The sequence below is a fragment of the Spinacia oleracea genome, chromosome 4 (genome assembly GCF_020520425.1).
Source record: "Spinacia oleracea cultivar Varoflay chromosome 4, BTI_SOV_V1, whole genome shotgun sequence".
Classification (NCBI taxonomy): Eukaryota; Viridiplantae; Streptophyta; class Magnoliopsida; order Caryophyllales; family Amaranthaceae; genus Spinacia; species Spinacia oleracea.
In genome coordinates, this window is record NC_079490.1 from 29,834,538 (window position 1) to 29,849,329 (window position 14,792).

The following is a 14,792-nucleotide window of genomic DNA, read 5'->3' on the forward strand; positions in this document are numbered from 1 at the left end:
TCATTCAACTGCTCTTTTTGGTGGTTTATCTCTTCTACTTCTTGTCTTAATAAATGTCGGTTGAAGAAATGTTGCATCAGCCGCAGCCACCACCACAACACCACCAGCGAGAGAGAGCTCGTCGCTGCTGTGAAGGCACTGCCATGGGCGCCATCGCCCTCGCTCTTCGTCCTGGCCTCGACCTTGGTCCTTTCACTCTAGGCTTTTTCTTCTCTCTCTTCTATCTTTTTCTCTCTGATCGTCTAATTGGCTATGTGATTTGCTATTTCATATTTTCCAATTTGCGACTACAATAATTTGCCAATTTGTAATTTTGGAATTATTCTCCTTCATTTCTAATTGGCTATGTGATTTGCAATTTCTTCATCTGATTATCTGGAGATTTCTTTTAGAATCAATTTGGTAGATGTTTTGATATAAAAATTCACGGAATTTTGCAATAATCTTCAATTAAATTTCTGGGGTTTTCTATTTTATTGAATTTGGTAGTGGGGTAGATTTAAATTTCACGAATAGATTAATTTGCATAGGTTTGATTTAAATTTCACGAATAAAATGGTATGACATCGTAACTAATTTCAGTTTAAAATCTAGCACCCACTATTTAGATCTTATTAGATTTTCGTGTAATATTTCGTCTTTCTATAGGATTTTGAAACCTGTAATGGCATTGAGGAAGATGCTACAATTGTTAGAGACAAACAAGTTGATGAAGAACATCAATTCAATGTCAATGTCGAAGACTCTTTCTTCTGATCTCAACAACGAGGTCTTATTTTCTTTATTTTCTGCTTAATTATGGATTAGTTCATCAACTAATTACATTTCATAATTGTTTTTTTTTTGTTATTCGATTATCTTAGCAGGTGCTGGTTGAAGGAAATTCGCATAGTCGTACTGTTGTTCTTCATTGTCCTCCATCTCTTAATGCCCTCAATACTTCCATGGTAATTTATTTCTTCCTTATATTTTTTTGTTAATCATTTTGATTAATTAATTATTTCTGTAATACTCTAAGTTTAATGGAAAATTATTGTAAAAAGATTCATATAAGATAAACAAAAATGGTGTAACCAATTCTGGTAGAACTGTTCAACTTTAGAGGTTTCAAATTTAAATATGGAAGTTTAGGATTCCATTATTTTTTGGTACAAATAAAAGAAATCAAAGGTAAAATTTTGTAGTCAAAGCATCATACTCCATTGCCTCCTTGGTGATTTTCATTTCATGAATTAAGGGAATGAAGAGTGTGTTTGTGTAATTTTTTTTTTTTGTTCAATTGATCATATTTGTTTGTAATTGTGAATGAGTTACTTTCGTACTTCTTACTGAATTTAGCAAGGAGTTTGTTTCTGTAACTTTTATGTAAGATGTTTGATGTGTGAGTCAGGTAGTGACTTCTTTTATATAATGTGGAGTACTTCGTATTTGTTATAATTTTGAGGTTAATTTTGGTGTGAAAGATAATGGAAAACAATGCAGAATACACACTTGGTAATGGAGGTGCCAGATTTATTATCATTGCGTTTATACGGGACGTCTCATGTAAACCTATGTGTTTATTTTTTACTTTTTTAAAGAATTAGGTTTGTAATTCAATTAAATCTCCATTATATTAGTGAAGAGATGAGGGCTTTTTGGTAATCACGCTTTTGATGTCCCCAAACTAAAAGACTAAAATACCCTTGATTACTTTACAATTTAATTAACATTTCAATCATCATTGTTTATTGATGGGTGTTGTTTGGTTAGAGATTCAATTCCACATTCAAATCAACGCTTTTTTTGTTTATTTGGCAGATTCTTTAGAATTTTTTCGACGCTTCGATCTGGTAACAATGGCGGCGGCGGCAAGTCCGCCGATCGTAATGAAATTTTTTCTTACGGTTGGTTTTTGTCTCATTCTCCTCGGATCCGTGCTTTGATTTGATTTTGCGTTGTATTATTTCGTTCATGTTGTGAAGTTTTGGATTGATTAATGCTTATACAATGTGAAAAATACGCTAGATCCGGATTGAATTTCATTTTGTGAATTTAAAAATTGGACGATTTGATGAATTGCGAGTTTCCAGAGTATTGATTGTGGATCAGTGAGGTGATTTTGTTCTAATTTGATATTAGACAATTGTTGTAATTACAGGTTTTCGGTTTTGATTTTCAATTTAAAGACATGTTAGCGCAGATTCCTGTTGTCAAATGGCGACCCCCTCCAAAAGTAAGTGGATGTCAGTCTTAGATGCTTTTCTATGATTTGCTTGCAGCTTCATATTTGATGTACCCAATTGCCTTTTCTATTTATGCATTTATTTTTTATTTATTACAAACCATGTCAATTTCTCGGTATCTTTGATGTACCTTATCTGTCATACCCAACTTGATGAAATTACTGAGTGTATTTTTATGATGGGGCAACACAAATGATATGTACGCCTTATAGGACATGATTGATCTTCAAATATTCTCACTTTATCAGTTTTATTTGTTTGCTCATTCTGGCAATTAGCGGGATTGCTAAAGTATTTGAACTTCTACATTGAAACTGGTCCTTGAAGCTGATTTAATTTCATCTTTGTGCAGATTATAATTATTCCAGAGCATAACCTGTATATTTGATTCTCTGATTTTGTCATATAGAGTTTTGTGTACCTTGAAAAATCATTTCCCAACATGTTCTTGCTGAAACTTCATTGATATATATGTTGGATGGAGTGTTCTCTTTCGTGTTGTTAGACACACGAGACAACAATTATATTGCAGCTCGCGATGTTATTGGGATTACATCCCTTTATATTGGTTGGGGTCTTGATGGTAATGCATTTTTTTCTCTCCGTTTTTATTTTTATTCGTCCTGCAATAATATGCGCAATAATATGCACTGATGTATTCGAGCTTTTTGTTGATATTCAGATTCAATTTAGATCTCATTGGAGCTTAAAGGTTTACATGATGACTGTGAACGTACATATTGAATCATTTCCTCCTAGTCATTTGTACTCAAGCAAAACTGGCAGTTTTCGCCGTTGGTACAACCCTGTTTGGTTCTCTGAAGCTTTTCCTGCCCCGAATGCTATACTACGCAGGCTGGATGCTAATCGCTGCTTTGTTTTTTGTTTTGTTGAGGGGGCGGTTGTGCTCCCTTAACTGGTGGTTGTTACTTCTATGGTTGTATTTTAATTATTTTCTACCTTTTGGTAATAAAGTTCGCTATTTTACCAAACAAAATTAGGGATAATGTATAATTTTTTCTTTAGATGAGGTTTGTGAACAAATTTTGTGGCATACTATTTTTTGGTGATTAGTTGCAATAAAACAATTTAAAGTTCTGATAATCTCAAGATTAACCTACTAAACTATAATAGAGCTACATATCACGTTTTTGTTAGCCAGGTTATTTAATTTATTAGAAGTATTGTTTTTCATTTATTTAATCTTTTTTAATCTTTATTTAAATATTTAATGGTAATCCATTTAATTTATTTATTTCCAATTTTTAATTTTCCCCCCCCTAGTTTCCTCGGATTATAAACTTTTTGTAAAAATAAAATAATTTTCTGGAAAAGGTAAGGTGTTTATTTGTTGGGGAGAAGGAGGAGGGAGGAATTCAACTCATTTAATTTGTTTAGGGAAACAATAGATGAAATTAAAGGAACAATATTTAGCAGGTTATACTTATAAATCACAAAGCTTCATAAAGTGCAGATTCCTAAAGTTAGGATTGTCCCGAGTTAATCAAAAGTTGAGATCTTTTAAACTTTATCGATCATAGTTGGGATTGACAGTATCAATTTTTCCCAAAAGTATAAAACATTGAAATGTATCATAGAAGAATCCACATGATTATATTACTTTTTCATTCTTTTTTGTTTGTGCAAACCATTTGGAATCTTTAATTTTTGAAAAGAGATACTTTTCCATGAAGGATCTTCAATAAACATAAGATTTTTTTCTTATTGTGTGATCTTTTTTGATTCGTCTAAATGTTTACGTAGTCTCTTAATGTCAATTTTTTAAAATTTGTTTTATACCTAATTGAAAATTTTGATGTTTAAGTACTTCATTTGCATTGGAAATCTCACAGGCTAAATCGCACTCCTATCAAAGATAAACCTAACGTTCACCAACTAAAAATATAGCAAGGGAAGCAGGGATCGTATCCACAGGGAAACAATGTTCTTTCTACTATTAATTAACTAATCTAGACTACTGGTAACAAAGAATTGGATTGGTTTGTATATTAAGCTAAGGCAAATAATCAAACTGAAATATAACAATATTAAGGGAATCTAGGGCAGCGGTTCACCATAAATGCAGACCGGGATTGGACAACGGACAATAACAATTAATTAACAATCATAACTAGGAAAACATGCATCTCTCGAATCTTATGAATTCCTTAGGATAGAACAACTAGCGGGCTCTCGCTACGTACTAGAAATAATTCCTATCTAATAGCCACAGACCAAAAACATCAGATTTATACCTCTCAGCGCATAATCTAAGGTTAATCAAACTCAAATCAAAATAGTCCGGCCGAACAGAATTGACGAGCAATAATAATAAGCTATAGAAATTATAATCAATCAATCAAATAATCAAGTCCACATATAATCCCAATCATGCATTCATGGATCCCCTAAACCCTAGAAATTAAACTACTCACTCATGATAACTAATAACAAAGCGATTAACATAATGGAAAACATGATCAAAGCAATAGAATAAATTAAAGTAAGAAGCAGTACCTAATTCTCCAACAATGGAAATTGAAAGCTTGTGTTTTTATATAAATCGAACTAAGTGTTTGAATTAATGTAGAGAGGAAATAAAACTTAGAGAAATAAACTAAGGGTTTAGTGCTGGAAAAATAAGATGCCACTAAAAATAAAAGGGGCTAGTATTTATAGTTTGCCCAAAATATAGCCCAAAACCGGAAATAAAAACTCGCGCATAAGTGCTGGGGTTGGCGTCGCCCGATCGGGCGTCGCTTCGCCCGATCGGGCGATCCACTCGATAGTCGGCCCGATCGGGCCAAAATCCGCCCGATCGGGCGGTTTGTGAACTCTCCATACAGCCTCCAGATTGACCGCCCGATCCGGATCGGGCGAAATGCGCCCGATCGGGCGCACGTTGATGATTCCATATTGCTTATAAATCCGCCCGATGGTTGCATTTCGCCCACAGCTTCCAGGGCGATTTGCAATCTTCAATGTAGCTCACCCATATCACTGAGTCTAACTCCCGGGGCTCAACCATAAGCATCCAAGGCTCCCGAAAGTCGACGATGGAGGTCCCGAACTTCTCGGACTCATATAGTGGCCTAGATCAACAATGAAACGGGTCTAAAACGACCAATTTCTCATAATCAAACCTGAAACTCAAGGCACACTCAATAACACACATTAGTACTAGAAACGGCTCCTAAGAGCACGTTTGACACATAAAAGCACTAAGGGACGGGGGTAAAAATACTATATAAAACATGCATATCAAAATTGCGTCAAAAAGGAAATTGGATTAAAAAAAACGGGTTGAGAAATTATTTGAATATTTGTGGTCATAGTGGAATTTAAAAATGATGTCAAAATTAACGATATGAAGAATATTTTGGAACGAAAATGAGGTAATAAATCTTAGAATATAATGTTACAAGGCACTGGTAGGAAATCAAGGATCCCAAAAAAAAAATACAAGTAATCAAAGTGCATACTACAATCACTTTTACATATCCGGATGAGCTCAGAACTTTTACATTTGAGTAATACTGGATTCCAAAAGTATAAAAAAAGGTTCAAGTACATAAGCAAACCTTAAAATTTACTTCGTTACCTACGTAGTACTCCTTATATAGTTATATCACAAACTCATGTTTGCAAGGAGGGAGCGGAGCATCACAAAGACCAAGATTTCCGGAAAATCCAGAAATAGAAATATTTAAAGTCTGGGGTGGAATTCTTCCTCTTAGATGATTATCAGAGACATCAAAATACTCTAGAGATTTCAAATTCAACACCTTTGCCGGAATACTTCTAGTCAATTTATTTTGGCTAAGGGCTATAAAATGTAAATTGGACAATTTACCAAAAGAATGTAGTATATGTCTAGTGAGTTTGTTTTGACTAATGGCTATTAATATCATTTTAGACAAAATCATTTTAGGCAATTTACCTAGAGAATCTTGTATACGTCCAGATAATACATTATGGCTAAGGTCTATAGTTACCATTTTGGACATTTACCTAAATAATCCGGTATACATCCAGTGAATTTATTACTGCCGAGACTTAAGGATCGATTCTAGCCGAAGGAGGTTGACAAATGAAGTGGGTATTGGACCACTAATACTGTTAAACGATAAAGCAAGAGAGGTTAAATGTGATATTTGACCTAGTCTCTCCAAACAACCTCAATAAACCCATCAAGCTAAGCTATCTAGAAATTGACATGTCAATTATTTGATCATTGTCACCACATCCAATTCCTTCATTTCAAATTATTTTGGTACTTTTGCTTTTCCGCTACTGATAAGACCATCATTTTCCCTGCAATGAGCATGTGATCAACGTACATAAAGAAGGATATAGACATAACCATCTACGTACTTCGTCGAGAAGTAGTAATGGTGATCTCCGATCGAACTTACAAACCCAACACTATTGAACTAAGCATGAACATGTTGAACTTCATGCGACTATTGTTTGAAGTTTGCTTCAATCAATCCATATAAGATTCTAATAAGCTTGGACAACAATTCAAATTATCTTTGCCTTGAACAAAAACCACTTTTAGTTGTTTCATAAAGAAATACAACTCCAAATTAAATTCCATGCAAAAACGTACACTATTTTCTCATACATTAATTTGCTGAAGGAAGTTATTTTCGGAAACTATTATTTTTTTTTATATATATTTTTAAGTGAACTCATTCGAGGGAGACTATATTAATAAATCAGCAGCAACCAAAACGAAAACATTATCCAGCATCTCATCATCCCTATTCTAGTCCCGAACTCCCAAGGTTGAAAGTGGGCTAGTTCATGGCTAGCTTATTGCCACTACGTTTAACAAAAGACCAAATAACCTCAGAAAAGCTAGAACATAAATCTAAAATCTCATCAATAATCAATATAAAGTTGTTGCATCCAGTCGACGCTTCACGAATATCATGTATTACCACTAAGCTATCACTCTCCACTACCACTTGCTGAAGGCCCATCTCTTTGCTCACTTCAACCCCCAACTTAATTCCTGAGCTTCAGCCACCTTCACATCCCACTTCTCCATGTCTTGCCTCACCGCGCAAGGCACTACTACCACATCGTTGTTCCACACCACATCCCTTAACCCTGTGCCCACCTCGCCCAACAGACCCGCATCAGTATTAACTTTATACCAGTCCCAACCACACTACAGCCCCAACAATTCCCCCCTCACTCTTGCACCCACCATGCTTCTCAAACTCCTCCCTGACCTCACTTTGAGTCTTCGCCGCATACAGTAGGGTGCTGCCCGGATCAGCCTATACTCCTCCATCACGAACTTGTTTTTTGCACCCTACACCGCCCTACACAATGTCAACAACTTCTCCATCTCCTCCTTATCCAATTTTTCGAGACAAAACTCCCACCAGTCTAAAAGAGACCCACACTTCAACTCCAAGACATGCTCGAACTTCGAACTCAACCAACTTGTTGTCACTAATGAGCAGTCCTGTATAGCGTGCAACGTTTTCTCCTCCACTCGGTTGCAGACCCCACATATCGCATCAAATCTCGACACACGCTTGCTAAGGCCCTTGCGAGTTGGAAGAGCGTCTTGGCAAGCCCTTCGGGCTAAGAGTTTCACTCGAGGCAAGACCCAGAGCTGCCAAATCTTGCGCCAAAGGAATCACGGGTTTGAATCCCCCACTGCCTCTCTATTCCATTCGTCTCTAGCAAGCGCCCTATAGGCCGAGCGGATCGTATACTCGTCATTGTTCTCAAGCTCCCAACATAAACAATCATCGGGCATTCTCGTACTCAAGGGGATGCTCAGCACTCGATCATATTCAAAAGGGAGAAACAGCTGCTCCACAAGTTGCTTGTTCGAAGATCGAGTGATTGGGTCACTTAAGGCCCCAACCTCCAGGTCCGCAGGAGAGTTCTCCCTATGGGAAAGGACGTGCCTGGTTTGTGTATTAGGCACCCAAGGATCCGACCAAACCTTCACATTCTCACCATTACCCACCCTCCATCGCATACCCCTCTGAACCACCCATTTTTCCTCCCACGACCCCTCCATGTGTAACTAGGCACGGAGCGTAACTCGGCCTCTAGGAAATTCGAACTGGGTACCTGGCGCGCGGAGTAATTGCTCCAACAACGACCCTTGCCGCACCATTAACCTTCACGCCTGTTTCCCAAGAAGAGCCCAGTTAAAGAGCTTAAAGTCCCAGAACCCAAGGTCGCCTTCCGTCTTAGGCCTACAAAGCTTCTTCCAAGCCACCCAATGTATTTTCCTCTCTCCTTGCTTTTGACCCCACCAAAAGTGAGCAACCATAGATCGTATCTCGTCACAAAAAGAGGATGGCAACTTAAACACACTCATCGCATAAGTAGGGAGAGATTGGGCCATTGTCTTTATCATAACCTCCCTACCCGCTTTAGAAAGAACCATCCCCTTCCAACCTTGCAGCTTCTTCCATAATTTCTCTTTCATACGTCTAGTAATGACTTTCTTCGACCTTTCCACCGTAGTAGGAAGCCCATGGTACCTGTCATGCACGTCCACGACACGGACTCCAAGTTTGGAAGCCAACTCACCTCTCCTCACGGTCAAAACCCCTTTGATAGATGAGATCGTCGTCTTGTCAAAGTTCACCTTTTGACTTGACGATAACTCGTAAATATCAAGGGCTTCCTGAGTTGCCTCTGCATCATGAGTAGCAACTTTAGAGATTATATTACAAACATCCGCAAATAGCAAGTGAGATATAATGTGTTTTCTCAACCGGTTAGAAGAGCGGAAACCATTATTTCTAATAACAGGTCAGTCTCGCTACCAAAGAGAAGATGTCGTGGTATTATGCTTGTTAAAATTTCCTTGACCACTAACCTTGCCTTAGAACCTAATTGTGCCATATGATTTAACTTTGATTATATAGTTCAACTTGTTCAATAATGCTCTTTTGCCTTGGATAATTCACACAAAAGTCAAATCTTGTTCTTCTCCTGTAGTGCATTTCCTTAAAATTAAGGAAATTTTGCATATAATCCAAGGCAAAGGGAGTACAGGTAAAGCAACATCATGTTAAGAATGAGTTCCAAAATTCGAACTTTTTTTTTTCTTAAAACCCTTCAATCTCCCAACTTTCCAACTCAAGGAACTTCAGGTTCTTATCCTATTCCTTTTCCATACACCACATCTCTAGTAAATCGTAGCTATCCTTGTACAAGGAAGCCCCATTAAAGGTCCTATAACAACGTCTAAAGAACTTCTCAATTCTTAGAATCCGACATTGGTATTCATGTTTCAAAACCCAACCCTCGAATGCTTGTATGCTCATTTCTGAGAAAATTTTGCTTACTTGAAAAGTGAATGAGCCAAAAGAACACAAACTCTGCCTTGGGTACCAACCCTGCCTCTAGTGTACACTTAAGTACTCAAGTGTATGTAAAATTTTCCATTCAGGCATAGAGGGTCAAATGAATTGGTATAGAGAGAATTCAGGCATAAGGACCATCAACATTCGTGAGTATACATCAAAGTTGCAAAAGCCATCAAATAGAGCCAGGAAATTTAAATCAACAAGGTTCACAGCCACTGCAAAATCCGTACATATAACAGACTCTGGTGGATTACATAATCAATTCAAGTCACAAATTCACAATAACTTGGATTTTTATTTAGGGGTTATCCCTTCTTTTTTTTGTTTGCCTTTTTTTTTAACCCCTACACTAATCTTGGATGGATAGCAAGAAAACTGTAATCTGCACTTCGATTTCTCTCTTTGAAAGTTGGAAAGCACAACTTAACCTTGAAGACCAATAATGCCTGCACCAATATCAGAAAACTAGTGAATGGATGCAAAAAAAAAATTATGATAATTGAGGACCTGGCAAGCACTAAACTCAAGGCACAGGAATCAGGAAACAAATCAAGGTTTACAGGCTTACCACAAGCCACTCTTCCACCAGCATTGCCTGTGGTCTTGCTGAGTTCATGTCCACCTAAACAAAATAACCGAAACAAAGATGCATCAGGATTCTCTTACTGTATTCTGATCCAGGAACGAGATAAAATGTAGTTTTTTAGTAGGTCTTCTACTCTTGTAACACACGGAAGTTCCAAAAAATAATCCAGCTTAAAAGGTCTTGCAGCACACATTCACAAGGAACTGCCTCATCATGCTCCCCTTAGTGAATATACGCTAAAAAGTAAAAGTCTTGGCAACACAAGGTGTCCATGGCATGATATAGAGTCAACAACTGCAGTTGTGAGCAATCCTAAGGAACTTAAATCTAATTTCAGCTTACATGTCTTAACTTTCAATACTTGAATTATAAGAGAATTTTAACAAGTGTCACACTCTAGTTTACTATTTCTCCGTAAAAGAATCTTATTTGTCTATCACTGCCGAAGCCAGTTGGTTAGACAATTCAGATGTAGTAAAGATCTTTTCTAGATACTTCTAAATACAGTCGCTTCATGAATCCCATTTTTGTTATGAAGCTCCTAAGTTTGTTTGTTGAGCAAACATAGATTTTTTTCTTCTCACCCTCCTGATCTTCACTTTTTGATGATAGGCATTGTAGTAAGAAACTTTAGCATAGAGCCAAGAGTCATGAGTATTGGAAGCAAAGCTTAACTTCTAAAATATGGCTCGCGCAAGAGCTCTCAATTTGTTTGGATGATACTTCCTGAGTTCCAGATTGTTTTTTCTTTCATTTCTCTTCCAATCCTTTTGATTACTTAATATGCTTCATCAATCACCTCAGTTATGAATCATCAACATTCCTTCAATAAAATTGATCCAATTATATTTTCTAAGGTATCTTCTTGAGTTGAAAGACTATAAGATCCTCATTTGATAGTTGATACACATCAAATTTATCATTTAAGAGACATTGTATCCCGTATTTCCATCAATCATTTGACTCAATAGTTATAATACGCCTGATCCTGATTATGATTCAGATTATAAATATATCTCCCAAACATCAAAGGAATCTGCCATAAATGCCTTCAGAATTGTTGCCAGAGAACCTAATCAAGGGACCTTTCAGAAACACAATAACTTCTTTCTTAGTGGAATATTGAGATATTACACGGAGAGCCAATCCTCCATTAAGTCTAAAAAACAAATTCTACACTATCTTTTCCTCTAGCTGAAGCTGAGTACCGATTTACGTAAAGAGTGAAAGTAGACTAGGCCTGGGATGCAAGACTTCATAATAAGCCACTTAGACCAGTGTAATGTGAAGGAAAATTTGCCATACATATTGCTTATGCTAAAATCCTGTTTTAAAAGGGGAAAAACATACTTTGTATTGAATAGGAATGCCATTGTGTGAAAAAGAGTTCCAAGAACTCAAGAAGGCTAGTCCTTCACAAGAAGTAAGGAAATAACAGCGACAACTAAACTAGAAGACTTCCAGGCTCACAGTAGCACTTCATGATCAGCAAATTGGGGGTATCTAATCCCTTGCATCCTCTAAGTATCCTATAACTGTTTGTATGGTCAGTTAGACTGGAAGTTGGAAAGATCTTTTTAAGATATCTCTAGATAGTGTGTTTCTCTCTCTCCCTCTTTATTTCTTTCTTTCCTTATTTCTTTCTTTATGTTCACTTATTTTCTATTTTAGGCATTTAGCAATGGCAATAAGTAAGAAAATACAGCAAGATTAAAAGAAAAACAGCATGATGGAATCCTGTTTGTTTATTACTCATTCAGCATGTAATGCACAAAATTGCACTTGTTGGGCTGTCCTCTCAAAAGAGCATTCCAAGCCTTTTCCACCAGAAACTACTCTAAACTTGGCAAGAATGCAAGATAACTCAAAATCAATTCAACTACTTCAGTGTCTCACCACCCTAGTTAGAGCCTCACAATTACAAAATCAATACAGGTTCCTCCAAATGAAGTGAAGTTGATATTTCTAGAGACAGCAAGATATTCAGTAAAGCAAATTGACCATTAAATAAAACAGAATGAATGGTTACATTATGGATAAGCATTCAATTAATAGAGTCGCATAAAAATATTACCCCTTCCAAGATCATCGGGTTCAGCATGGACAACAACGGCCCTCCCCACAATAGAGTTGGGTCCAGAAAGAGGTATCTGATAAACAAACATTATAATGAGTCATACATTATGCCTCCTGATACAAATGAAACACTGTCAAACAGAGGCCAATCATAGAAGAGGAAAACAAATTACCTGACTGTCAATGATGGTAAAGGTAGCAGTACCTGAGGCATACATATGAACAAATAGTAAATAAAAATCCATAACAAGATACTGGACCCAATGCATTAGCAAATACAAAATGCAAATTGGTGCTCCCATTATCACGTCTACACAAAAGATGGAATGTGTGGACTCCATAACCTTCTTTCTTTACAAGGAAACATAGGCTTGTGAAAATATAAGCACAGACCCTAACCTTAACTCAAAGCTCCAGGGTCTATATACAAAAAAATGTCATCATATGTGATCCCCCCCCCCCCCCCCCCCAAGGCGTGTATAGATTTGAATCCAAAGGCCACATAACTACATCCAGATGGTGGCATGTTGCAGCTATTTTCTTCTATCTGAGGTCTGCATACCCCCAGTATCAGGAAGAGAGCCCAACACCCAGAAAATATGTGGCAGCGAAACTGAATTCGTAAGTCGTAACCCACTACCCTCTATCAGAGACTCCAATTAAAGTTACAAAACTTACTTTAAAATGTATATATAATGCCCCAAAAATGAAAAATGTATACCTAACCTAGACCTAGTCCCACCAGCAATTCTGAAACTAACATGAGAAGCAATAGCAACTTAAGATAAACACTACAGTTTGATGCTAAATCCTTCTTAAACATATTGGCACATTCTAGTCTACTTCAGCAAATTAAGGATGAGCAGAAAAACATCTATCTGAAACAGATTCAAGACTAGTGACAATCACCACCAAAGAGGGGGAAAATCAATAACATACCATCATCCCCAACTGTGATGTTTCCAAGATCACCAGCATGGCGAACATCGTCTTCTGGAGCACCATGCTCTTTTCCATTTGGGTTATAGTGCGGCCCTGTAAACAAGTTCATTAGACACTAAGTCACAACCAGGCATAATCTTCACCTCCACAACGAATAATCATTTAATTAATACTGTATTAAAAATTTGGATCAATACCAGTTGACATGCAGCCATTTGTTGTGTCACCAAGGGCATGAACATGAAATCCATGGAGCCCAGGCTTGAGACCGGAGACATTTCCAGTAACAGTTGTTGGACCTAAAATATAATGCAACCAGATAATTAGAATTCCCAAAACACTCTTTCGATGCTTCAATCAACCAGAAAATAGATCTCAAAATTACCATCTCCTTCCTGGGCAAAGTAGACTGTTCCAGAAACACCCTCACTGCTGCTTAGAACAACCACAGCCTTTCCCATGTTGTGTGTATTCTAGAAAACAGAACATAGATAGTAAGTGCGAATATATTCGAATAAAGAAACCCTGATCACATTAAATATAAAAATAGGATCAGGATTGATGACATTTACTTGAAAGAACTGCATGCATAAACATAAAAGGCACCTTGCAGAGTTAGAGTTGGATGTCATTAACCCATAAAGAAGAGTTTATTTCCAAATTTTACGACTGTTGTTAAAAAATACTTCAGTCAAGACTCAACGCGACTAAATCATATGAGTTAATCAGTTAAGTCAAATACTACCTCTGTCCGCATTTCGTTATTGTGCACTCCACTAGTTTAAATAATTCAATTACGCTATCAACTCGCCTAAAAATGCCGGACGGACGGAGTAAACAATATGTCATACCCCCCTCCCCCTCCCCCCCACTCCCACCCCACCTCTTTTATTTGACCCTTTACATAGCTATGCAGAAAAGCAGTGTAAGATCTCTTATTCATACAGATTCAAAAGTTCATCCAATAGAATATACTTATCTACATATAAATTATGAGTAACTAGGTTGTTCAGCTGATGCATGGTGAAAATTGAGCTTCCGGTATACAGGGAAACACACACGCTATGAAGGATCCCAAAAAGTTCGAATTACATTACAGGAGATCATCAGATTCTAGAAAAGGTCCTAAGTTCTCAAATTAAGAATTTATTTCAAAATGGGAAGAATCCAAAAATTAAAAATAAACGATTCCAACTAATTGAACAAAAAACGAGCAATCAATTATAGTACCAGACAACAATGATCAAGCTAAAATTCACTCCAGCTATAGTTTTTGGCAAAATAAACAGATGTTCGAATCAAATAAATTGCTGGATTTAAGCGAAAAGGCAAAAAGAAATCGCTAAGTTTAAATTGATTTGGATCATCAAGGAAGTAGTAAACAATTATATAAACCCTAATTTGAAATCGAAATCAGAGAAAATTACCTCAGATCACCCTTGGAATTTGGAGGAGAGAGAAAGAGAGAGGAGTTGAAGATTCGAGCAAAAGAAGATGGGAATGAATTGTGGTGAGTTTGGTGACGGGTGTGGTCGTGAGTGGGGGTTTAGGACAGGTGAATGTACGTCCTAACTCCTACCTACCCCCCACGCCACAAGGCCACAA

At 37.0% G+C, this 14,792-nt stretch overlaps 1 protein-coding gene across 1 annotated transcript; it reads right to left on the reverse strand.

Moving 5' to 3' along the window:
* Positions 1-9,647: 9,647 nt before the first annotated feature.
* On the reverse strand, positions 9,648-14,672 carry LOC110775897 (superoxide dismutase [Cu-Zn]-like). Its single transcript, NM_001426321.1, has 8 exons — positions 14,615-14,672; positions 13,573-13,660; positions 13,385-13,486; positions 13,185-13,280; positions 12,419-12,450; positions 12,244-12,319; positions 10,152-10,205; positions 9,648-10,029 (listed from the first exon to the last, which is right to left on the reverse strand). The coding sequence occupies exons 2-8, from the start codon at positions 13,646-13,648 to the stop codon at positions 10,007-10,009; spliced, it is 459 nt and encodes a 152-aa protein (NP_001413250.1). The 5' UTR covers positions 13,649-13,660; positions 14,615-14,672; the 3' UTR covers positions 9,648-10,006.
* Positions 14,673-14,792: the final 120 nt, after the last annotated feature.

Excerpts from the sequence above, each read along its gene's own strand:
- LOC110775897 (NM_001426321.1), bottom strand. The coding sequence starts at position 13,648 with ATGGGAAAGGCTGTGGTTGTTCTAAGCAGCAGTGAGGGTGTTTCTGGA. Across the intron at positions 13,281-13,384 it reads AAATGGCTGCATGTCAACTG|GGCCGCACTATAACCCAAAT; the intron begins GTATTGATCCAA and ends ACTTGTTTACAG. Across the intron at positions 10,030-10,151 it reads TGGTGGAAGAGTGGCTTGTG|GCATTATTGGTCTTCAAGGT; the intron begins GTAAGCCTGTAA and ends ATATTGGTGCAG.